The 25,819-nt window shown below is 44.9% G+C and overlaps 1 protein-coding gene across 3 annotated transcripts; it reads left to right on the forward strand.

Moving 5' to 3' along the window:
- Positions 1–1,724: 1,724 nt before the first annotated feature.
- MAX (MYC associated factor X) lies at positions 1,725–25,059 on the forward strand. 3 transcript variants are annotated; one of them, XM_060095990.1, is made up of 5 exons: positions 1,725–1,991; positions 2,716–2,742; positions 10,132–10,239; positions 22,588–22,711; positions 23,961–25,059. In XM_060095990.1, exons 1-5 carry the CDS (start codon positions 1,956–1,958, stop codon positions 24,146–24,148), a joined length of 483 nt encoding a protein of 160 aa, XP_059951973.1. In that variant the 5' UTR covers positions 1,725–1,955; the 3' UTR covers positions 24,149–25,059. The 3 variants fall into 3 exon arrangements, with proteins under 3 accessions (XP_059951973.1, XP_059951974.1, XP_059951975.1); XM_060095991.1 differs by lacking the exon at positions 2,716–2,742 and having other exon boundaries at positions 1,726–1,991; XM_060095992.1 differs by lacking the exons at positions 1,725–1,991; positions 2,716–2,742; positions 10,132–10,239; positions 22,588–22,711 and adding an exon at positions 23,010–23,276.
- The last annotated feature ends 760 nt before the right edge of the window (positions 25,060–25,819 follow it).

The raw sequence follows: 25,819 nt of genomic DNA on the forward strand, positions 1-25,819 counted from the left end.
AAAAAAAAAAATACTGCTACCTGGTTCTCACCCCTAGAGGTTCTGACTTAACTGGTTTGGGGTGTGGCCTGGGCATCAGATTTTGTAAAACCCCCAGAGGGATTTTAACTTGTAGCCTGGGTTGCCTTATAGTGCTTTGCACATAACTGCCACTCAATAATTGTTGCAATCATGAATTAGCCCTAGGTTCCAGCTAATTAACTCACTCAAGAACTACCTTCCCTGTCTCCCTTCTAGCCCAGCAGCTCCTATAATGATCTGCTTATGTCTCTTTCCCCCACTTAGTGTAAAAGGAAGACCAAGACAAAAGCATTTAGAAAAGATAAGTATACTTGCAAAGACGTGCTGACTTCAGTAGGATTGGACCACTGAATAAGAAATACAACATATTTAAAGGAAAAAATGTAAAGATTACCATGTTTACATTTATCTCTTCAGCATAGATAGTATGCTCACATGGGAAGATATGTCACAAATGACATATTCCCAAATTTCTGTATTCAAAAGTCAGGGATAAAATGGTTTTCATTAGGGAATCAGTAACTGATGGGAAAAGCTCAAGATTTCATTCATTCTAGACAGCAGACTTAAAAAAGTAGTTCGGATACTTTGTCTTAGGGTTGAAAGTGTCTTATTATCAGTAGTATTCTTCCTCCCGTGGGACTTGATGTACACTCTTAAAATGGCAGCAGGGCAGTCTCACTTTTGTTTCCACAACCGTGAGCTTCATGAAGACAGGGTCCGTTCCAGTCTTAGATATTATGGCATTCCCGTGCTGGCACATGTTGGACGTTCAGTATATATTAGTGAAATGGATACGATCACACCTCATGCCACAGTACTTAAATAAGATTTTAACTGGATAGGGAGCTGCACCGGTTTTCCATTTTGATACTTTTCACAATTCTTAATTATGGTACTCTGAACTGGGGCACTCCTCAAACTGCTTAGGCTACAACAAATTCAGAAGGAGCTTTTATTTCCACGTAAACGATTGTTGAGGGGCGGGTATCTGTGAATGGACGACCCTCACGTGAGTAACAAGATGGTCACTCCCGGATGAATGAAGACACGATTCTCGTGGCTGGGAGTGATCCCTCAGCGAGGCCGGTCATCTTGCCTATCCTGTAATACCATTTAACACCTACTATTGACACCTCGCCATAGCCAGATCCCAGAGGTCCGCGTGGGCATCCGGAGCCGCGCCCCCAAGTTCGCCGCAGCAGCATCCCCGCAGCAGGGGCGTTACGCCCCAGGGCGCAACGCAGAGCGACTCACACATCTAGAACACAGAGTAAAACCAGTCGCACCAAGGAGAGGCAGCGTTATTTAGGCAGGCGGCTACTCATCCAGAGCTTCCACCCTGTCCCCTGGGCCCGGCGCCCGGCGCTCAGCCTGTGCCCGGCTCCAGGAGCCCCAGCTCCCTCCACGTGTCCTGTCTTCCCAGCAGCCACCTCTGCTGCCTCGGGAGGAAAATCTCCTGACAACTCGCGGTCTGCGGACTACGACTCCCAGCAGGCACCGCGCCGCCTCTCTCTCCGCCCCCCTCCACGGGGCACGCAGGCGCTCTGGGCTCCGTCAACAAGCCGGGCTGGCGACGACTGTTTACAGTGCCTTATGGGATTTGTAGTTTCTCTGGAGCTAGCTGGGCCGTCAGTCAAACGGACAAGAACTACAAGTCTCGGCGGCCCCAGCGTGACGAGCCTGGTCACGTGGGAGGGGGCCGACCGGGCGTGCGTGCCGCCGTTGATCCGGTGCTGCAGTGAGGAGGTGGTTCTCGCCCGTGTTGTGTGTGTGCGTGTGTGTGTGTGTGTGTGAGTGAGAGAGCGAGTGAGTGAGTGAGTGAGTGTGTGTGTGGGGGGACTCGGCTTGTTGTTGTCGGTGACTTCCCCCTCCCCTCCACCCCTCCCCCTTCCCCGCCGCCGCTGCAGTGGCCGCTCCCTGGGCCGTAGGAAATGAGCGATAACGATGACATCGAGGTGGAGAGCGACGTGAGTCCTGGGGCTTCTTCCTTCCCTTGCGGGTTGTCAGGCGGGGACAGCGGCCGGGGTTCTCAGCAGGGCGACGGCGGTAGGGGGCCGGGCAGCCGCCGCCTCCTTCCCCTTCCTCACCCTGGGCCGGGACCGCCTCCGTCGCGCTCCCGGCTCGCTCTCCTCCGGGCTCTTGGCCGGAGCGGCCTTCTGGGACTGGAGGTGGGGAGGAGACACGCGGCCTCTGGGACCCCCACCTCCCCCGGTGGAGGAAGGTGCTGCGGCCTCCCGTTCCCACCCTATCCAGTTCAGGATCCGGGGGACAGGGACGGGGTGCGTCTGGGATCCCATTGTCCGGATCCTGGGGAAGGGCATCGCGCTTAGGACCTGCTCCCTCGGCCCGCGACCCCCTCCTCCCGTGACCCGCGGCGGATCCTGGCGGGTGAAGGAGGGCGGAGAGGGCTTGGGAGTGCCCAGACGCCCTGAGCTGGGTGCGAGGAGAGGAGACAGTGCTCTGGACCCGCTCTGTCCCGGGTCGGTTCCCGGAAGGAGGGGCGGCGCTCGGGACCCCCCTGCCCCGCTACCGGATCCCGCTAGGGGGGATGGGGGCGTGGGATGAGGGGGGTAGGGCTGACTCCCCCCCCCCGCCGCTTCCTCTGCCGCCGGCATTTTCTTTCTTATTATTGAATATGAAGTGTAAAAATAACTTCTATATTTTCTATTTTTTTTTTCTCTCTTATTCCAGGAAGAGCAACCGAGGTTTCAATCTGCGGTACGTCTCCTACTCTCCGTTTCATTTTCATTTCCGTTCAATTCTAGTCCTTTTTGGGGTCAGAGAGAAAAAGAGATCGTTCTATTACTTTTAATATTGTAGTAAACCCTCCTGTTAACCGCTAAGGTGAGGTGGGGCCTTGTTCTGGGGTTCTAGGTGGGGGGGCGGGTTTGCGAACCTCATAATTCTAGGTTCTCAGGTGGTGAGGTTCAGTGACTGTAGGTGAGTGAGAATTTGTATGCAAGGAAATGAATCCTTCTGTAGGTTTCCGCTGGGGGCTCTAGCTGTCACTATAGAAGTGGGAAATGAGAAACACATCATGCTGAAGTAAATTGTAGTATTATTTCAGGGAAAAGTGGCCAGATTTACTTAGGAACAAGTAGGTTCTAAACCATATCTGCATAGTTGTGTGAAGTTGAAGCCACATGCAGTAATCACCTTTAACCAAAAGTCACGTGACTGCTGTAGACCTATGGAATCTAGCACAACCTGGTATTATGCTAATGCAGAAATTGGAAATGTAGAGGGGCCAAAGGTTGAATGTGAACGTGTCATATTCAGCCGCTTATTGTGGTCTGACTATATTTGAGTTGAAGGAGCAGTATAAAGACAATAAAAGAACTGTTGAAGAAAAGTGGCACTGTAGAGAGAGGTTTGCTAAGAGGTGATGGTTGAGACCATACCGTGTTGTCAATAATTTCTCAGAGTTTGGATATTAGTGTTCTCAGTGGATGGTTCTGTGGATTAAGATAGACACAAATCTCATGTCCTTGGAGTCTGAGATAGTACTATGGGTGTTCCATGAATAGATTAGAGGGAGAAAAAAGAATAGAGACAAAATAAATCAGAATCAGAGGAGAAGAGAAATGAGTAAACCATAGCATCTAACATTTGACAGATGGGAGCAGTAAGAAGTGTAGAGAATGAGGGTCCAAAATTTAGATGTCTCTAGGTGGCCCAGGCAGTGAGATAGTCAGGAATAAAGTAGAGAGCAGAGGTGAGGACTGGGGTACTAGAGAGCACACGCCTCTTCTGAAAAGGCAGTCACTAAAGTCCAGTGGGTTGCTGTTATGTGGGAATGAGGGCTTAGTGTTGTCTTATCTTCCTATTTTAAAAGAAAGATTACAAATCCAGACTTTGATGTTATTTTTCTGATTTTTAAAATAATGTATGAGGCAACCAAGTTGTTTAGGGGCTTGTTAGAATTTGCAAGATGCCACTTTGAGACCTCTGGTCTAATAATTTCATTATCACAGGATAAAAGCAAGCCCTCTTAATTGTACCTGCTTTTCATTAGAGCACAGATTCTAAGGTTGTCGAAGGAGTTAGGCATTTAGAAAAACTTTACTTATGGAAAGCTGATATTTCCATAAAATCCAAGAATGCAGTTGTTCCAGGGGTTTTAAAATTATCCCTGGGTACTAGTCACTAAAAAAGAATTTGTTTTATTTTTCCTTGAAGTATTTGAAGACAGTACTTTGAATATTTGAAGTATTGTCAGATACTTAATATTTATACATACGTTTGAAAATTAAATTCCTTTTTGTCGGTTACTATTATCCTTAATAATGTAAACATGGAATTTCATGTTTGGAACACAGTCTATTTAAAACATTTTTTTCCTCCAAATCTCCGGTTGTAAAATCTGCCCTAGGGCTTGATCAGGATTGGAGGGTAGGGATTGTTTAGGCTTCCTTTGAAGAATCATTATTTAAATTGGAATTATATTGGCTTTGCAGTGAGATAAGGATTTTCTTTGTGAAATTTTGGCTTCCAGTTCTTGAGCGCTTTCTGCTTTTCAGAATGCCCGTCCACATGGCTATTGATGTAAATCGTTTTATTAAATTATGAAAATGTCCCCACTCTCCTAGAGTGCTCATCTCATTGTCTGGTCTGGAGGTTTTCAGTTCGCTGTTAAGGCACTTAGGATTTTTCCCTTTGATTTTGGAAGGTGGGCACAGGGAGCGGTTCTGACCCTTTGTTTTTAATTTGACACATCTACTTGCTGAGACATTTAAATATTATCTGTTACAAGATAATAACAATGGCATAGAGAGAAGAAGCAATAGACAAATTTCATAGCATATCAAGCAATTATTGTGAACACGTAGGGTAAAAAGGATTTTTTTTTCTGTGTGACTATGTTTATTTCCTGACATTTAGTATAGATAAATATATATTTTTTTAATTTGGGGGAAACTGTTCTTAAGCTTTGCCTTAGTTCAGAAAAGGGTGTGGACTGTGAACAACCAAATATTTAGAACTGCAGAAGAACTTTTAAAAAAAGTTATTTTGAAACGGTCCTGTGGGTCCTAATATAAAAAGAGGTATTCATTCATGTTTTATAATGTCACTACAATAGCTACAGCCTTACTACATAAGAAATGTAGGATACTCAGCAATAACAGAGTTAGGAAGTGAGGCTAACAGTAACAGAAAGTGAAACTGATTTGACGAGTATTTTTTTCTGTTGCCTCAGTGCGAACAGAAAACAACTTCTCTGGTGACCAGTAAGCTTTGTTAAAGGAAGTAATCCCAAACAATAATTTTTATTATTAAATTCAATATGTCTCAGAATCCCACTGATATTATCTTATTTTTATTATTTTTTTGGAGGGAAAAAGTTGCATTTCAAAGACAGTTTTCTGGGGCAGGTATATTTCATACAAGGTGATCTTTGTTTTATTTCTGCTTGGGATTTTTTTTTTTTTGTTTTAAAGAATGAACATATACAAGAAATGTAGGGTTAGTGTGTTAGTTGGAAGCCTAAGACCTTTTTCAACTTATCCTTCATGACAGCTGCACGTGTTTCAGTTACAGTATATCTTTGGGCGGGGGGGGATTAGAAACAGATTTGTACAATTCTGTTTCTGGACCTTTCTGGTATGAAATACTTCTAACTTCTCAGAGCTCTTTGTTTCTTTAGAAATTGCAATGTATTCAGAAGGGAATGAGCTTGGTCACCTTTGAGATCGGAATTTACTCAGGAAACTACTGTCTTTTACCCGGAATTAGTTGCATGGCAGAAGTGCTACATGATACATGTACTTTGTGTCTGCTTAGAGTGTTGACAGTGATGTGGATGCCAGGTTTGGTTCCTAAAAATACCTGTTGAAGGGCGTTCTTATATTTAAAAGTCTTTTTTCAAGATTCCAGTAATGGTAAAATAGTTGATCAAGGAAAATGGGTATAGTATGATGGCATATTTGGATGATAGCGTTCCCAAGTTTTTTTAGGCACCAAGTGATTTTTTTGAATAGCCTGGAAAACACATGTATGTATTGGATATTAAAAATGTATACCAGGCAGTCGGCTTCAAACAGGAGAGGTGTTGGGAAGTTGCAATTTATATCTCCTATTAAGGACTTTTGTGAATTTCTCATCCTAGCTGCCCATAATTTCATGTTGCAATTTTCATGTTGATTAAAGTGAATTAAGTTGCTTAGAATTTCAGTTTTATTTATCCATTTGCTTCCCATCAGAAGTAGTAAATAGATCTTTTCTGATGAGAATTTTGAGCCTGTGTATTTCCAGTGTTAGTGTTTAATAAGAGTAGCTTATTAAGTAATCATAAGCAACACTATTTCTTTCTAAAATCTAGCCTTGAAATTTCTTAAAGGCAGTAAATGTTTACTGGGCAACTCTAATTCCATATATGGTGGGAATTTTCTATATTGGAATTGAGAAGATTCCCCTTATAGATGGGGTTAGGTGTCACGTGACCTGCAAGAGAGGACATTGCTCTGGAGAACCTTGGTCATACTTGAATAATGGATCATTCATTTCCCCTTGTGATTTGCCTACCTAGAACTTGCAGGAAATAATGCTGCTGACTGATGTAATGCCTTGAAGGAAGATGTATTCTCTATGCAGTAAGTTGGAAGGAAATAATTTAAAGAGATTTCTTCAGTTTTGAGCAGCCCTCCTTAGCTTGAATGACCTACTGCCAGTTTAGCAACTTCTTGGCTAACAAAATAACGTTTGCCTTCAACATTTAACGACACTTAAGATAACATGTGCTTGTTAGTGTCAGAGATGGACAAATTGTAGGTGAAGATTTTTATTCTGGCTGCCAGTATGGAAAGTTTGGTGGAAATAATACTGAGAGGCTGAATAAAAACCTTGGCAGAGATGTCAAAGCTGGAATCGATTTGGTGTCGGAGTTCCTGTTGAGCATCTGTGGGCCACTCTTAAGATCACACGGCTCTTTAGTATTTCTGTTAGCCTAGGATGCCCTGAAGGCAGGGTTGTCTGCTGGAAACTGCAAATCCAGCGTACTTAAAGAATGACAGCATCCAGCCACTGCTCCTGTAGGATGTATAGGGGAGGTTTTTGTGGGCCTGCTGTACAGCCCAAGAATGTTTCTGTTGTCTCCTAGAATTTGTTTGGTATCACCCGTTTTCATTATCAAACATCTTTCTCAGTATAGCTGAGAGAAAGCTGACTCATCTGAGTTGAGCTTTATTTGTTCAAGACACACAATTGTTTGACCCTTCCCCACCTGTTGTTTTTTTAAACTAGTTTTGAGTTTGTGGGAGGATCTCAGGTGCCTTACACTGGGAGTCTTCAAATCTTGTCCCTTTCAAAAAGGGTTGCCAGCAAGCAAAGATAGTTAACAAAGCAGTGATAAGCCTGGCAACTGGCCCTCCATTTGGATGAGTCGCGGGGGAAGGGAATTCATCCGGCTGGACATTTGGAAATGTTTCCCAAACAGAATTCTCAGTCTTGTGTAAAGGTTTTTCATACGTTTAAAGGTCTTTCAAGCCACTAGAGGTATTATTTAGTTCAGAGTTGCCTGGAATTAGACATGTTAGTTCTGCATGTTTTTAACTTGCTCTTTCAAATGAGGCTGGAGAAGAAGAAAAATACATCATTGCCATTGTCTCTGAGAGCTTTAAAATGGACTCTGGTTAAGTGTAGCAGCTTGGGGATGGACATGGCAGCAGGGAATGGTCTAAGATTCCACTCTTCTGCTGGTTAAATTGGGCCTGGAACCACCACAGAAATTCCATCCACTACTTTGAGAACAACAGTCCCCAGCCCAGGCTTTCTACCAGGCAGTGGACTGTTGCCTTTCCTTGTTGAGCCAACTTCTCAAACTTGGCTGGCTTCCCAGATGAGAAGCCAAGATTTCTGCTGATGGTCCACAGCCAAGTTCACTTACAATCCTCTAACCGAAAGACTTGTCCATTTGAGTCCTTTCAGGGCTCAGTGAATGGGAAGGGGGTAGTGCATTGTGGGGATGATTTTGGTGTTAGATTATACTTAGCTCCACCCTTCTACTGCAGGCCTGAGTGAAACCAAGTCCAACTTGATTCTAGCCATTTGAGATTTGCAGGGCTCTCCCAGAAAGAAAACAGACAATTAGAATTTTATTTGTATCAACAAGAGGGATTGTGGGTAACTGGTGTCACTGCTTCTGTGCATAGCTCTTAAGCTGGGACGAGGGCCAGGAATCAGGGTGATTTAGTAGACAGGAGTATCTTGGGCTGCTGCTGGATACCAAAGCTGGGCGATTATTTTGCATGTAAATAAACCATCCTAGGGAGTGTGTAGCAAACACAGGAGAGACAGATAGAAGCCAAATGCCATCTCTCAGCCCTCTAAGTCTTTAGTCTAAGACCCAGCCAACTTACCTATGTATCAACAGATGACTAGAGGGAATGGTCAGTTAGAAAAGGACTAGGTACTTAAATATGTTTAATTCTTTCAGGCTATTCATACTGCTGATAGAATGCACCTGCACTTTTCTTGCTCTAATGCTGTATGATACCTTCCTCTAGCCTCAGGTTATCTGATCATTCCCTCAGTTTCCCTGTAAATTCCACATATCCCTGGAGCTCAGCAGACACTCATTTTTACAGAGATTCCAGGCGTAAGATTAGCAGAGCTTTAGAAGTGTTCCAGGCATCTGCCCTGAAAATGAGTGCTATGCCATGGAGAACCATGGCTGTGATGGGAACCATGTGTCCAGTTCAACAGAGCTATAGGTGAGGTGTTGTGCTCGAGAGACCAGGAAGTGACTAAAATTACCACAGCTGCTCTCAGCCTCTTCCTCTGTAATGACTCAGACTTTTAGGATTAGATACTAGAATTTCAAGTTCTTTCATTCCTATAACTCTTGTCTCTATAGACTTTTGTCCGAACATCTTGTCTAGTATAAAGATTCATTTGAGGCATTCTTGTGCTAAGCCAAGTTATTTACTCCTGTTGCTTCATTTTTTAAATTCCTGGTGCTGTGTCTGGGTAGATTAAAACTACCTGAACTTCCTCTGTACAGACTTCCTCTTTAGGTTAGCCCAGTGCAACCTTGTGTATTGGGGGTAAATTCTTAGAGTATAGTATTTCCCATAATTCCCAGAGTGCAGATGTGAAGTTCTTGCTTTAGGTTAAGTGAGCGTTTGTGCTTCATTGGAGGGACCGCCCCTTTAATGGGGACCTGCCAAAGCTCTCTTGCAGTGTTCTCCAGCATTGTCTCTTCCACCTGAAGCCAGTGTATTTTGCCACTGATTACTTGGCCGTCTCTGTCCCTCTCCAGCTGATTGTTCTTTGTGATTCTAAGCAGGACAGGATAAGGAGTTTGGCCTGTGGGTATTTAGATACCACCAAATAAGCATGACGTGCCTGATGAGATGTATTGAGAATATGTGAGTGTCAGAGGTTTACTGTCTGAGAACCGCCTTTCTGGCAGCCTGTGTGAGGGAAGCCCTTGGCTGAATAGCACCTTAGATGCACTTTAAAAAGTAGGAGCTCGGAATGCAGTTGGCGTCTAGATCAGCTCTGTCGTAATGATCGCAGATTCATGCATCTGGGTTTTCTAGAGGTTTTAGTTTCTATTGTATGATTTGGCAAGAAGATGTTAAAACTAGTACCTCTTAGTGAGCTGGAGACCAGAGCAGACTCATGGTGATGGTTTCACATGGAAAGAAACAGTGCACCAGTGACCTAACTCCTTTCCTGGGTACCCACCATGGGGGATCTCTTACAGTGGGGGTGATCACATCTTATGAAGGGGCCCACTGCAGCTTTTCCCTGGTCACCTCCCAGCCATGGACTGGCGGCTGTTGTGTCACATAAGTAAGTTGTGGGAGAAAACTGATGCTACAGGAGAGTCACACTTTGTCCCCATGAATAACTTTTATTTTACCTATGCATGAACTGGATGCATCGAGCTACTTTGGATGTTCCTGTCGAAAGCCTTGCTCACCCCTTTCTCCCCCTTTAACAGAGCCTAATTCTGGAGACTCCTAACTGCCCACCTGGACAAATCCTTCCCAGTCCAGTCACCTGGGACAGCGCTGACAGCATATACTTCCAGGCTGTACCCACTCACCTGTACCAAGCATAAGGACTGACATCACTAATGTGCTCTTTCTCCCATTCTTCCAGGCTGACAAACGGGCTCATCATAATGCACTGGAACGAAAACGTAGGGACCACATCAAAGACAGCTTTCACAGTTTGCGGGACTCGGTCCCATCACTCCAAGGAGAGAAGGTGAGTTTATTGAGAAAGCTGATTAGCTTAACCACCACTAACTTGGAACTCACTGTGGGGCTTAGCAGGGCATTCACCTTTCTGGAAAGAAATGGAGTCAGGGATATTTGGGTGACATGGTTTCCTTAATCTTTGATTCTTCGGGGAGTCATCACACACCTTACCTACTGTAGTTCATCCTTAGCAAACGATGTCAGATGTAGTGGAGCATCTGATGTTAAGACATCAGTAGGACTCTCTTTTAAAATTAGTATTATGTATAATAAATTACTCATTCAAGAAATTATTATAACTATACAGTGTAATATAGAGAGTAGCATATAGTAGTTTGGAATAATGCTAAGGATTCCTGAGGTCAGTGATTCTCTGGACCTCCATGAGAATTCCTTTTATATGGTTCGAAGTGAGTACTTATTTTAAATGAAACTTCCCAGGAATGTATTAGAACCAATCTGGACACCAGTGATCTCCCAGTCCAACAGTTATTATTTCAAAGGCATGTAAAGAGCATTTTAAATGTGGGACTTGAGTAAAGAGATGTGTTCATACGAAATGGAAGAAAAAAATAACTACTCTTCTTCCACCATCCCTCTACCCCACTGGTGGCCTTCCAGAAACTGTTTTCCCTGGAGAGGTAGGCACCAGCTGTTTCTACATTTGAAAAACAAAGTCCGAAGCTTTGAGTAAAAAGTCTGTGGGTTAGGGTCACTCCTTGGAATTTGGAGAAAATATGTGTTTGCACAGTTAGTTCCATCCTTTTCACACAATATAACTGGCTGCTCTCTGCAGCTATTCAGTGTATAAGTGGCAAACTTGGAAGAAGACCTGTGTGTTTTTGGTTTTTGGTTCAATAATGCAGTGTTAAAGAAGCAACCGAAAAAAAAAGCAACCGTTTTAAGAAAAATTGTTGCTTTCAGGTGGGCTTTGAATGGCTTTCCAGATTTAGGTCTGTGGTAGGAGTCCTGGTTTTGTTTGGTTATCCAGAATTAAACTTGGGACCATTATGGTTTCATTTTATTTATACTGCCAGTCTGGTAAGCCACTTGCTTTATACGTTATTTAAGGTGTGGCTGTGTGGCTATAAAGGATGAGGTAGGTCTGACCTTTATGAAAAACATAAAACAGGCCATGTAAATACCTAGCATTGCAAAACCAGAATTTGCCCTGGGTTAGGCCTACTTAGTGTGCACTTGGCTTAATGGCCTTGGACCAAGGTGCTTACCTGGAATAACAACATTCCTGAATACAACACTGTTAAGCACCACAGGAAATCTTTATGATGGGGGGAGAGGCTCACCCTTTTAGTCAGAGTACACATGTACAAAGGATTATCTCTTGTGTTTGTCTGAACTGTTGACAGTAGGTGCTTATTCATAAGCCATGGTATCAATTAAAATGGCTTTAGTGAAGTAAATGGACAAGAGCTACCTTTTTCTAAGTCTCACATCTAATCAGGAGTGGCGCCGGGGCAGCATATCCCAAGAAATGGCCTGTGGATCACCCCCATCAGAATCACTACTGAATCTGTCTTTCTGGAGGCAGGCCTAGAGATCTGTATTTATAACCAGCAGTCAGGTGATTCTTAGGCTTTCTTAAGTTCAAGAACACTTTGTGAGAGGTCAGTCTTAAGAGCTCAACTATACCTTTTTCTTTATCCAGTCTATTTTACATCGTTATAACATTCTTCCTTAAATCCTTAAAATCACATTACCCTAAATCCTGTTGTCTCCTTTCTTCAAGGAAGATGACAGTTTGAATTTGGTAACCTTACAAACCAAACAGTTGTCATTCTTTGTGGCCTATTCATTTATTCACTTACTCCATTCAGCAGATACTTACTGGGGGTCTGCTACATACCAGTCATTGTCCTAGATATTAGGAATACGGCAGTGAACAAAGTAGACAAAAGCAGAAGCTCTTAGTGTGGTGAGGAAAAGATAGAAAATGAACTAATAATTAAATATATGTATAGTATGTCAGATAAGTGCTATGGAGAAAAACAAGGAAGGAAGGGTTGCAGTTTTCATTAGGGCAGACGAAAAAACACGCTGGCAAGGCAACATCTGAGCAAAGACTTGAAGGAAGTGAAGGAAAGAACCATGCATCTATCTGGTGATTAGCATTCCAGGCCAGGGAGGGCAAGTGGAATAGTCCAGGGGCAGGAACCTGGGAGCATTCCTGGGCCTGTCAAGGAGACAGAGGCCAGAGCGGCTGGAGTAGAGTGAGTGAAGGGACCATAGCAGGAGATGAGGTCAGAGAAGTAGCACGACTAGGGGAAGGGAGTGGTCGAGGGGCCAGGTTTCTTCTAGCTGATCAAAGCCCCAGTGGAAGTTAACCAGGTGCCTTTCTGATTTCAGAATGCTTTTGTGTGTTCCAGTCCAAATGTTCATGTTGAGCATGAATAAAGGAAGTAAATGGCTATTAGCTTTGGTTGGACCCCAGCCCCTTCCCACTAAGTTCCACAATCTTCATTATTTTCCTTCCCTGCCAACACTGTTTCACAGGTGCTGCAGTGAGTCTAACAGAATACTTTGGTCTCTCAGACTTCCTAGTTCTCCCTAAATGTTGCACTTTTTTAAAAAGTGGTATTTGAACCAAAGGGAATTGGGTAATTCTTGAATTGGATTGCAGTAATTAAGGTTCTGACATTATGTAAATAATCATGAAATGATCATTTTGCCCTGTGAGTTTTGGGGGTGCTTAGATCAGTTTCTTGAAGCAAAGGCCGCCAGTCTCCTTTGACTTGTTCACCTTTATGTTCCAAGTGACTTCTCACTTAGTATTTGGATTATCTGTCCTATGTGTTCTAATAAGCCTTTTGTTTTTTAAAGAGAAACTAATACTGATTGAATTGGATCCTAACCAAGAATGGGGATACTTGTACTAAAAAAAAACAACAAAAAAAAACCCCTTTAAACATGAGACCCAAACTCTATTTATCCTTTGTTTCCTATATTTCTACTATAAAATGGTCACCTTTTGCTTAAGTAAAAAATTCAGTATTAACTAATATCTGTATTGCAATGTAAAATGAAATCTGCACAGCAGTTCTCTGAGGTGAGTACTACACTATTATAATTGGACAATTACTACTGCTAGGGCTCCTGCCATCCTTAATGTATCAGAGATGAGGAAACAAGCTCCAGATCAGTCTATAGCTGGACAGGGACTAGAACTCAGGACTGCTGGTTGCCAAGTTCAATCTTTCTACCACACCATAGGGGTAAACAATTTAAGGATATTTTAAAGAAATCTTGCCTAAATTCTTATATCTTGTCTTTATATTGGGAGATTCCCCTGGATAGGGTCAGTAATCTTGGCAGTATGTCATACTAGGGTTGCTACTAAAATATTATCCCCTGAAGTAGCATATGTAGACAACACCAAAGTGCAGAGTTAAGGGTCACTGAAAGTTTATAAATTTGTCTGAGTCCACGTAGCTGTTCTGAGAAATAGATCATTATAGTTGGCAGTCCAGCTGGGTTTTGCCATAGGTCACATTGTTCACAAGTAGACTCCTGAACTCTTGTTGCCTGAGCCTTTTGTTTCCCATAGTTTTTCAGCTGGACATGGAGCCCACAGGAAAGATGGAATGGCATTAGAACCATCAGCCAGTCAACCAGAGTAAGGGAGCAAGGGCAAGAACGACTGTGGTCCCACTTTTCAAAGGAAGATATTACTGTTCTTGAACAGAACTATTCCTTATTTTGAGGGTCCTTGGTTGGGTGCTAGGGAGTGTTGCCCAGTGGCTTGCTGGCACTGAGCTCACGCTGTTATGTGGGGGGCAAACGTGGTGGCGAGCCCATCAGTCTGCCTTTGCGTGGGGCTGTAATTCTGTGCCCACCCCCGGTGACTTAGCCCCAGCACCTGCACCAGAGTGACTGTATCCAATCACAGTGTCTCCTTAGCCTGGCTGACTTTAGTGAAAGAAGGTTCTGTTTCAGTAGTGCCATATGTAGCTGAATAGTGGTGTATAGTAATTTTTCATCTTCTAAGTCTCTTCCTAAATGCCTATTTATCATACTTAATTGCTGTCTCAGGCAGTTGTGCTCTGGATTTCTCCTTTCTGGATAGAGCTATGCTCTGTTAAAAAGAGATTATAACCTAAGATGAAAATAAAGAAGAAAAGTGTTTCTTCTAGTCAGCAAGTAAGAGTTCTTATAGTCAGTGAGTCAGAGTCCCTTTGTTTTAGGTGAGACTGTGAAGGCACTGCCTCTGCCGGCTGCTGTCACAGACTCCGGCTCGTTGTAGGTTCCCAGAAAGGAGCTGAGGAGTGAGAGCGCCAGAGGAAACGGTGGGCTTGCTCAGCTCTTTGACAAAAACCACCACAGCCCACATGGTTGTGCTCACGTTTTTATATGTGAGCGCCGCAGAGATTTAAGAGGTTTAATGCATGGTGTCTCCTCTTGAGAATCTTGCTCTCTTGTTGGGGGAGAGGATTATACCTAACAACTAACAATAATATAACATGCTGAGCATCAAGTAAGAGGTTAAAACACGGAGCTAATTTGTTTCATCTTCATTAAAGCCCAGTGTCCTTAACAGGTAGATGTTGAAACCAAATAGCCCCTTATACCAGGGAACATAGTAGTTCTTACTGCTGAAGGTCAGTCTCCCTGTTAAACTCACTCAGCACTGAGACCCGGGCTTATCCCAGGTGTAACTGTATACATATTTGTGTGGTTACTTGATGACTGTCCACCCGTCTCCCGTACTACACTGTAGTAAGTACTGATGGCAGGGAGAACACCTTTGGTCATATTTCTTCCCTTGGTGCCTGGCACACAGTAGGGAGCAGAGTGAGTGTTTATGGACTGAAGGAAGGAAGCCCTCTCTCCACCTGGCCTTGTTACACTGGGAGGAGCTCACTCCAGTGGACACCCTTTAAGGCAGGCAGTTCATTCAGCAGCAGTGTTTCTACATCATATCTGGGCTGCTAAAGGGGTTGTCTTTTAAATGAAATGTAAACTACAGCCCTACCCATTTCACCTTACTACTCAACAGGGTTATTACCTGGCCAGACTCCAACTTGGGCAGTTCTTTTATTCTTAAATTTTCTACATCTTAAGTTGTTGTCCATAGTTGTCCAGGTCTCCCTTAAGCTCCAGGCTCAGCAACTGTAAATGTACTGATTCATTGAATTCTTTGTTAACTGTATTTTGGCACTGCCAAAGCCTCCAAAGGCTTTTCAGTGCCCATCAAGGTAAGGACTGGCATCCCATGTTCTCTGAATAAGGTACCCAACTTGTCCTCCTGCTTTTTCTGCTCCTTCCCTTATTATGAAGCAGACATCTGTTTCCCCAGGAATGTCATCTTCAGGTTTATCTGAGTTCTTTCCTTCCACCAAGGTCCCAACTCCAGCTTCACCACCCAGATGACATTGGGGTTTCACAATGAAGAGACCCACTTACAAGGGCTCCCCAGCTCCCCGTGTTTCCTGCCCATGTGCCTTCCTGTGTTTCTCCCCAGTGAGGCCACCCCTGCCAGTCAGTCTCCACCTGCCCATTTTCAAGGGCTGTACCAAATGCCTCAGCACCCTGAGAACCCTGGGTTATCACTCTCCCTGACACCCCACTGGCCCTTTATGGGGCCTCTCCTATGTCTTCCTTTTTTCTGTGACAGTTCTTATCACCTAACTGAAGGGTGCAATCCTTGAGGACAGAAGCTTTGTCCATCCTTCTGGAAGTCTCTGCACTACAGAGTAGGGGAGGGCTCACTCCCATAGAAAAGACTAGAGAGTCAGGAAACTCACTTACCGCTTTTCCATCTGGAGATTTGAAAGAAGAGGAATTGGTTACTGGGCCTTCCCTCCAGCATTTCTCTTTTCTTTCCCCTCTAACAAAATTGCAGAAACTTTGGAAAAATGGGAAGAAGAAAAACAGTCCTTCCATTCCTCTAACACAACTACAACCTTTCCTTTATTCTAAGATTCTAAGACAGGTGCTATCCAGTGGAATTGTAATGTAAGCCACAAATAGCAGGTAAAATTAATTTTAATAATATATTTTATTTAACCTAATATACAAAAGTAAGTATGACTTCCATATATAATCAATATAGTAAAAATTACTAGTGGGATATTTTATATTATTTTCTTGCACTGTTTTGATAATCCAGTGTGTGTTTTATACTTACAGCACGTCTTAATTCAGACTAGTCATATTTCTTTTCTTTTTTTTAATTAATTTTTATTGGAGTATAGTTGCTTCACAATGTTGTGTTAACTTCTACCGCACAGCAAAACGAATCAGCCATACATATACATATATCCCCTCCCTTTTGGATTTCCCACCCATTTAGGATACCACGGTGCGTTACAGACTAGTCACATTTCAGTACTTACTAGCCACCTGTGGCTGGTGGCTATTGTGCTGGACAGTGTGGTTCAAAGATGCACTCTTCCCATCCCACACCCCATTTTAACATGACTGAAATAGGGTGCCATCTTAAAGTGGATGTTAAACAAAGCTCACCCCTTTTTTTTCCTCCCCCGGCAAAGGCCGCTCTTAAATCCATGTGTTTATTGATGGAGTCTAAGAAACAAGAGAATAATGGTGTTATCAATCTGTGTATCCCCTCTGGTCTCTTCATATGCCTGCTTTACATGGGTAAAGGCTATAGCCTGATGCTTTCACATAACATGCCCTTTCCCCAAGTGATAGAGTATTCATATTTAGCCATTAGGCATGTTTCTTTTAACCATTCAGGTTGCCTCCAGTCTTTTAACTTTATAAATAATGTAGTGATGAACATCTTGATGCATGTGGCTGTTTCTATAAAACAGATTCCCAGAAGTTGGATTGCTGGGTCTAGTGGTAAGAACATCTGATTTTTTGCTGTATGTTGCCAAAATGCATTCCAGGAGGATTGTTTTCATGTCTTCTTTCTTTTCTTTCTTTTTCAAGCAAATTCTAAAGATTAGTCTTTTGGTATTGTTTTGAGAGTAGCAATTTTACCACCACTGGAATTTTTTTTTTGGAGGGGGTGACTAATTTAGTAGGCAAAAGGTAGTAATTAATTTTGTATTTTGTTTATTATTCCCTGTGAGATTAAATCCTTTTCCCCATGTTTATTTACTAGTTGTACTTCCTCTTTGAGGAAACCCTGTGCTCCTGTCCCTTGTGGTCAGAGTTTGATGGGGAAATGTCACACCTTCATTTCAGACCACCAAGGGCTCAAGATAAAAGAATACAAAGTTTGAAACATGATTTGTGTTGACCCTTAAACAAATGTCTGGCTCCCAGCTTTAAGCCCTTAATGGGGCATGATAGCTTTGCCTTCCCCTAGTAATCAAGAAAATGGTCCTTTGGGCTTGGAAGGGCCAGGCACAAGAAGCCTTTGAGGGGCCACATGGCTGTGCTGGCTCTGAGCCCACAGCCTTCCAGCCTCCCTTGTTGGCATTGATGGTGGTTCCATTTTGGAATGAACTAGTTTAATACAGACCCAAATTTATTGTGCTTTGATATTTGTTTCCAGAACATGGCTTATTCAATTGAAAATGTACACCAGCTTTGCCCTAGGCCTCCCTTTACCTTACTATGCATAGAAGTTTGTGCAGGTTTCAGAGAATAATGGTTTTATTTTCTTTAAAATAACAAAACATGTCAACTGGTGAGTCAGGCAGTAGTTCTTTTTTCATTCCCCAGGATGTGGCGTTTTGGTTCTTGGCAGAACAGGGCAGCTGTAGCATCAGCCTGGTAGGATCTGATTTTGACAGGAGGAAAAAATGATAAATACAGCGAAGATGACTGTTTCTCAGGTCAGCATTAGGACCCTAGGGAAGAGCAATGGTGTTCCTAATGTTAACAAGCTAGTACGACTCTTCTCTTCCTCACCTCTCCCCACCTGCTTTCTAAACAACTTGGATTTTTGTCTAAACAAACACAAAGATTTACAGCTCCAGAAATGTGTGGGACTCTTGCCCTATATGAAAAATTTTGAGAACCACTACCTTAAATGGGATTTAATGACCTTGGATGTCATCCTAAACATCAGTGTTAACTACTTCAAGAATCATTTGGGACCTTTAAAAGGTACTAATTAGAATCAAATTCTTGGGTTTGGGGCCTCTCATGAAATAGGTAGTTGATTCTTGCTGTAGCACACCAGGTGAGTACACTCTGTTCCCAAACAGAGTTCTGTTCAGGTGGGTGCCTCTGGAGGCTGGGGTGGCCCTTTCCTCCATCTCCTTGCTGCTCTGGGCAGGGATGCAAACAGGCCAGCAACTGCGTACGAACAGGAGAGGTGGCACAGGAACCGCTGGGTCCCTCTGCCACGCTGGGGTCTTCTCCGCTGTCCATTTCGGGTTTCCTCTTCTTAGGTAATGAAGCCAGAGCAGTGCGGGGGGCCAGCGTTTCCCCTGGCCCAGGCCCAGGTTCAGTCAGTTCTTTCAAGCTAACTTGCATCTTCTGGCTTTTCCTCTGTATTTGCTTCTTCTCTGCTAGGGGTCACTTTGAGTTTCACCTGCCTTTAAAAGAAAAAGAAAAACAGTCTTCCTTCAATGCTGAGGTTATTACACGCTACTTTTTTTCCATTTCTTACTTTTTCAGCCTCATTCTAAAAACCAGTCTTCATCTTTGCTTCAGCTTCAACTCACTCCTGCACCCATTACTTGTGTGAAGATGATTTACCTAAAATCACTCCTTCAAGGAAATCACCCTCACCAGGCTCTTCATTGATGTCCTTATAGACAAATTGGGTGACTCTTTCCTAGTCCTTTCCTTCCTGCTCAGACTCTCCAAATTCCATTGATCGTCTTCTTCATTAGTTCCACAGCCTCCTCCGTGGTCCCAAAATAGGGTGTCCTGGAGGCCTGGGTTCAAATCTTGACTCACTGTTACCCACTGGTTATGTAATATCAGGCAAGTTACAGCTCTGTGCCTCAGTTTCCTCATTTATAAAATAGGGGAAATAACACATCAGAGTATTGTATGAGGGTGCCTGGCATTTAGTAAGTACTCAGCTGCTGCCATTATCATCATCATTTGTATCGCTGTGTGCAGCCGTGGCTCTGGAACGTGATTGGGCAAGGGCGTCCAGTGTCCTTTTGCGTGGCTCCCAGAGGGAAAGAGAAGCCTGACTGCCACTGTGCATTAAACTACTACCCAGAAGGCCCAATGCCTTTTCAGTGCCCTTGGCCATAGGCCATCCTGTGTCCAAACCATTAAAGAGATATATGTTTCTGCTTAGAAAGGCAGAATGAGAATTGGTACCTTCTAATTGTAAAAACTAGCAGGAAAGAAATTATTCAGGTCCTTACTGGGTACCCAAAGGCAACAGTCAATCTGTGGACGTGTTGACCTACCAAGTGTTATCTGCTCAGGGACACACACACGGAGATTGCTGACTTAGCCAACTGGGCACGGTTTGGAAAACAGAAACCGAAAGCCCAGGGCCACTCCATAGTCCAGGCCATAAAGCGCAGGGTTTTTCCTGGCTTCATGTCTGCTGTTCACAGTATAAACTCATAAAGGCAAGGGCCTGCCTGCACCTTAACCCTGTGGCAGGTCACATGACCTTGCATGGTTTGTAAAACTGGAAGAGAGGGGATTTTAGCTGAGTCTGGCATTTTCTACCTTCAACCTTTGGCTTTTTCTTCGCTGGACTAGATGCACATGTAAATTTGGGGGAATTCTGTATTTCGTACTTTAAATTTTTTCTTGTGGGACTTCTTGTTGAGTACCCTGGAGGGGGCAAAATAAAGTTAATTGAACCATGCTTTTGGACTTAGTAAGTGGGGGTCAGGGATACCCCAAGTGGCCTAGGTGCTTCTCCTTAGGCAAGGGGGGTTTGGAGGAAGGGCGGTGCTTATTAGCATTCTGGAGGCCTCGTGCTGGGTTTATTCCAATCTGGCCTTCTGTGGAGACCTCTTGATCCCAAGACACTGTTTTCTGAGCATCTATGAATTTTATCTTCATCCAAAAACTGCCTTGAGGTGGAAAAACTTCCATCTCTCATGGCATCTTTCTCTTTGGTTTGTTGTGCTGTGCTTGCTTCTCCCTTTTCACTTCGTGGTTTCATGTATAAATATGTGAAGAAGAAACTGGGAGCGCTCAGGCTGCTACTCGGTGTGGTCATTTGTTAAAAATTATCTCTGAACGTTTGCAGGCGCCACCAGGGAAGCCCACAAGTGCTCTCGTTCAGAGATTTTGCTTTTTTCCCTTGTGCCAGATGCAAATGAGGAGTTAAATAAGGGTTAATGTTGCTTTCTGGGAACAACAGTTAGTTGAAAAAATAGTCAAACTTAAAGAGAGACTGGGATGTAAATATGTATAACAATTAGATCAGTGATGGAGTGCATAGCATTTGGAAGGCTAGGTGGGGTCTGAGAGAATTTCTCATCAGATAAGGAGTAGCCACGGAGAGAAATATTGTGTCTGCAGTCACAGAGCCCATTAACGACAGGACCTAGGAGGTACCCGTCTCCTGGATTCCTAAACTCTTCTCCCCACTCTGCCACCCTGCCACCTATCCTACAATACTTGTTTTTAATCCCATCTGTAGCAGCCAGAGAGGCAGGGTGTTTTAATTAGTCCCTTCTAAATATGTGCCCCCCCCCTTTTTTTTTTCATTTTATCACCTAGTAATTAACCCTAATAAGTCCCCTTTGGCAGAAATGGGAAACAGCTTCTGAAGCGGCCCTGTAGCCAGAGTTGCAAGCCCCCGTTGGTAGGTGCTCTCATTCTTTTCTACGTAAGCTGACTTACTCAACTAAAGAAATAGGCCTGGTCCTGTCCCCACCCTCATGCCCTTGCTTGTGCTATTCTCCCTGCCCAGAGCAACCCTTTCCCACAGATTCCACCTCAGTCTAACCCAGGGTTCACTGGTTCAGATAGGAGCCTGTGTGTGCCGAGCCGAGGCTAATGCCTGGCACTCAGAAGGTGATCACCCCAGCCAGAAGCCATCTTTCCCGTGGCCTTTCTAATCTGTACTACTCAAATTACACTTGTTGGTACTGCCCTGTGATTTGTCTGTATATAAATACATTTATCTCCTCAACTAGATAGTAAGTTAGCTTCTGGGCAAAAGAAGCCATGACTAATACATTTTGTTTCCCCACGGTGTCTGCTCCGTGCCTTGTATGTAATTCGCACCAGATAAAAACGGTTGAATATGAACAATTTCCTTTTGAGGAAGTTGCCTTAAGGATGCTATAAGACAAAGCCTGGAAACTCTAGTACTTGTGAGAACTGGTGAATAAACCCAGGCCTTCCAAACCTCTCTGATACCCAGCCCTGCTGAAGTCTATGAGTTGAGATTGTCAGAATATACTACAGGTGGATTTAGTTTTGCTCGCCTGAGTGTGGCTGTTTTCTTTGCCATTTAAGAAGCTTTGCTCCAGTTCAGGTGCCTGAGGTGCCTCACCAACATACTTCGGCTACTAGACTACCCTGCCTTGAGCTTCAGTTCTCTTGGCTTTGTACCATTCCACCAGTTCAGCTGGTTGGCTGCCTGGCCATGAGTAACTCTGGCTGTGTTTGCAACCTGGAGGGAATCTTCCAGGTACTTTTGACTTCCAGGGGCCGAGTAACCTGACATCCATTTTATTAGCTCATTAACTTGTTCCTCTGACAGGGCAGTGCCTACCTAGGCTACCGACAGCCATGGTAAAGGTGTGGTTGCTTCCTGAAATGGCCCAATCTCATGCCCTTCCTGTGTTGACATCAAGCTCTGACAGCTTTCACAAAATTCTCTTTAGCCAGTTAGGCTGAAATCATGACAAAGCAGCATGGCTCAATTGGAACTAGTTAACAACGGTCTGAAAGCTTGTCTGAAATCTAGGACCTTGATGAACAACATTGTACCCATTCCCATCCTGACAGCGTTGTACCCATTCCCATCCCGAGCCACCTCCAGCTGAGATCTTGATCTTGTCTTTCTGGACCAGCTGCCTGTAGCCAGCCAGGCCCTAGCAGAGAGTGAATGGCCCAAGGTCTCAGTTAAGTAGCATTTTAATGTTTTCAGAATAGCCTGGCTGAAGACATGAAAGCAACCTAAAGAACCAAAGCGGGTGGGCAGGGTACAAGTTCAGGAGTGAGTTGGGCCTGCGTTTGAATCCAGGCTCTACACTCTTATTTTGAATAAACCAGTAAACGTCTCTGAGCCTTGGGTTCCTGGTGGAGCTGCCTCTCTCAGAGAGAGCCAGTGAGGTAAGCTATGTAAAGCAGCTGGTGCCTTGACTGGTATAAACAAGATTCCCGATAGCACTTACGCTGTCTCCTCAGCCTTGTGCCCCCTCCCCCTCCTGCTTCCATTCCCTCATGCCGTCTTTGCTGAAAGGCATGGTTTCTTCACTGCGTGGACTAGGTCTTTATTTTGTCCCCTTTGCTTTTTCTCATATTGCAACAGGCATCCCGGGCCCAAATCCTAGACAAAGCCACAGAGTATATCCAGTATATGCGAAGGAAAAACCACACACACCAGCAAGATATTGATGACCTCAAGCGGCAGAATGCTCTTCTGGAGCAGCAAGGTGAGCGGCAGAGCTTGTGGGGCATCTGGCCCTGCTGTGCTCCAGCCAGGTCAGGGCTTCGCACCCAGGCCTGCTGAGCCAGAACCAATTCCGGAGCGAGTGCTCCTAAGCAGCTGTGGCCCTCCTTCTTGGACCTGAGTAGTCGAGTGTAGAGCCATCCTGAGGAAGGACCTGAGCCCTCAGTGAGGGAACAGTGGAGTATAGGGGTTAGACACTGGAGACTTTTTTCTGACCTGCTCTCTCTCCCCTTCTTGGGGCTCAGGTGCTCCGCTTGTCGTAGGGGTCACACCTGGTATCAGGTGTCTCAAAAGAGCTGTGAGGTCCTTGAATTGGAGTGTGCTGTGTAAGCGCCACAGAGACTCCAGGTGTTTAGGGACAGTGAGCGCTCCCCGTTGTCAACGGTAGTCCAATCAGGGCAGCCTCTGGGCCAGGCCCATGCTGTTCTCCAATGCTCACATCCGCCTTTTCCTACAACCACAGGGGAAAGCGAGAGCTGATCAAGTTCTTTGTTCCTGGGGAATTCACTTCTCTTCCTCCCTCATGGAAGATGCAAGTAAAAGGAAATGCAAGTAACCACCTGGGTTAGAACACCTCAAATAAACTAAACTAAAATAAATGGGCTGACCTTCCAGGCTCAAGATGAGCTGAAACGAGGGCTGGGCAGCGGGAGGCGGCAGCGGGTTGGTCACCGGGCCGAGCAGCCTGCATGTAGGGGCCGTGTGTCGGAAAGCCCAGGTATTCTGTGTGTATTGGTGACTTGCTTCCAAGTGTCCAGCTTGTCTTTCCAAGTGGATCTTGTACATGAGAGCTAAGCCAAAACTTTTCTTTGGCTGATACATCTTCTGTCATCCTTTCCTGCTGATGTGTGGCCTTCACACCCTTGTGGAGCCTGGCATTGCCAGGCCAGCTTCGCTGTTATTGCACCGCTGGGTCCCACAGGGAGCTCGTGCTCCTGTCTCTGTACTGGGCTTCCACAGCAGGACAGTGACATCACAAGCCTTCTCTTTAGGGTTGGGTGGCATTGCAGAGTGGCTGGCCACATCCACTGAGCGCTCAGCTCTGGCTGGGAAAGGCGGAGGGAAATGAAGTGTGCAGGTGGAACAGCCACCAGAAGGGAGTTACTTATGAGCCACCCTGAGCCTCGGGGGCCAGCAAGCCCTTCGGAAGAACAGGCTGGACCCTGACCTGAGACTCGGTTACTCCCCCAGTCTCCAGAAGGCTGTAACCCGCTCGCTTGGTTGCCTTTCAGTCCGTGCACTGGAGAAGGCGAGGTCGAGTGCCCAACTGCAGACCAACTACCCCTCCTCAGACAACAGCCTCTACACCAACGCCAAGGGCAGCACCATCTCTGCCTTCGATGGGGGCTCAGACTCCAGCTCGGAGTCGGAGCCCGAAGAGCCCCAAAGCAGGAAGAAGCTCCGGATGGAGGCCAGCTAAGCTCCACGGGGCAGGCCAGCAATAAAAACTGTCTGTCTCCTCCATCGTCTTATCTTACTTTCAGTTCATCTTTAAAACCCTCAGAACCATTTAAGAGACTCTTGTTTTCTCCTTCTCTTTTTTTTTTTTAATTTTATTTTTACGTAGAAGCTCTTGGACAACAGCTCTCGTTCTCCTTCCCCATTTCCACTATTTTTTTTTTTTTTTTAACGTTTCCCTTCAGGGATTCCCTGTCCCCACCAGGAATATTCAAACCAAAACACCCCAACTTGGCAGCTTTTTCTGTGGAGGACAGACGGCCGGCCAGACCTCTGAGCACATGGTGTCCTGACCACCCACCAGCTCCTCCAGCCCTGCCGGGCGCATGTGCCCCGGGGACTCCTGCCCCTCCCAGGCCTCTCCTCCCGGGCCACCCTCACCTCTGTTTGATAGACTTTGTGAATCTGTGGACTGCTCTACTTTAAGAAGATGACCAGTTTGGAGTAATCAGAATTATTCCCCCTTCTTTTTAAGGATTTTTTTTTTTTCCCTGGAAGGCTATTTATCGCTCCTGTTGAAAGACCAGATCCTTGAAGAAGTTTGTGGTATAAAAGGAAGTGGGGACAGATTTGCAGCGCAGAGTCTTTGGCCTGTTTCACTCCTGCTTCTCTCAGCCAGCCTTAGGGAGGGCCTCGTGACACTCGTGTGGTTTGTTGGGGGACAGCAGCAGTGAGGCGGTAGCCGCCAGGGGGTGGGAGGGGGCGGGACAAGGAGGGAGGGCAGGGTGGGGTAGAGGTTTTGTATTGAGGGCCAGTGATGATGTTTTGATATTTATTTCCTGCTACTGAAATTTGAATCTGAGTGAATTGTCCCTATTTCTGATGATGTCAGTATTGCAAAACGACAGATTCATAAAGTAATGATCAAATCTTCCTTTCTTTCCGTGTGTATTTCTAAGAAATAGAGCCAACTGATTTTCTATGTAAATACCAAGAGCGGTTCACCTCATACTAAACCCACACCCCAGTGCAGACCCCTCCCCGCCCTCGTCCCCCTCCCCTTCCAGCTGTCCTGGAACCTGTCCCCATTATGTGATCCAGCCCTGGTTCTGGCTGCGGTCCGCAGATCCCAGTGAAGGGTTTTGTGTGTTTAGGCCTCATTTCTTTGTCTTTTTCCTACTCTGTTCCTGGCATTTGCTGATTTCTAGTGTATACTCTGTAGTCTCAGTCCGTGTTTGATTCCATTCCATGGAGATAAAAAGTATGTTGTACATACTGCTGAAGAATTGTCTTGCAAGTTAAGGCTTCCCCTTTACTATAAGACTATAAATAAAAACTTATTTTATCCTTCTTGGTGGTGGTGTCTTCTTGCCCCGGCGGAGGCCAAGATATCTTGGTAGTGGGAAGCGCCCCCTGGAGGCCGCTGGGCCTGTGTGGGAGCCTGAGACAGGAGCCTGCAGGCTGGGAGCGACCATAAACCAGAGTGGTTCCCTTTGTGCTCTAAGGGCTCAGTCCAGCCTGGGCAGGGGAGGGTGGCTAACCCGGTGGTGGTGACTTCGCTCATTGGATAGAAGCTTTTAAGGCTCCAACAGGGATGGGGTTACCCAGGGCAACATTTCTGGATCCAGTTCCTGCTAAATAAATGACCCTTGGGGAATTGGTAGCCCAGAGCTGTGAGTTTGGGTTTCTCCTG

The sequence above is a fragment of the Mesoplodon densirostris genome, chromosome 4 (assembly GCF_025265405.1).
Source record: "Mesoplodon densirostris isolate mMesDen1 chromosome 4, mMesDen1 primary haplotype, whole genome shotgun sequence".
In the NCBI taxonomy this organism is placed as follows: domain Eukaryota; kingdom Metazoa; phylum Chordata; class Mammalia; order Artiodactyla; family Ziphiidae; genus Mesoplodon; species Mesoplodon densirostris.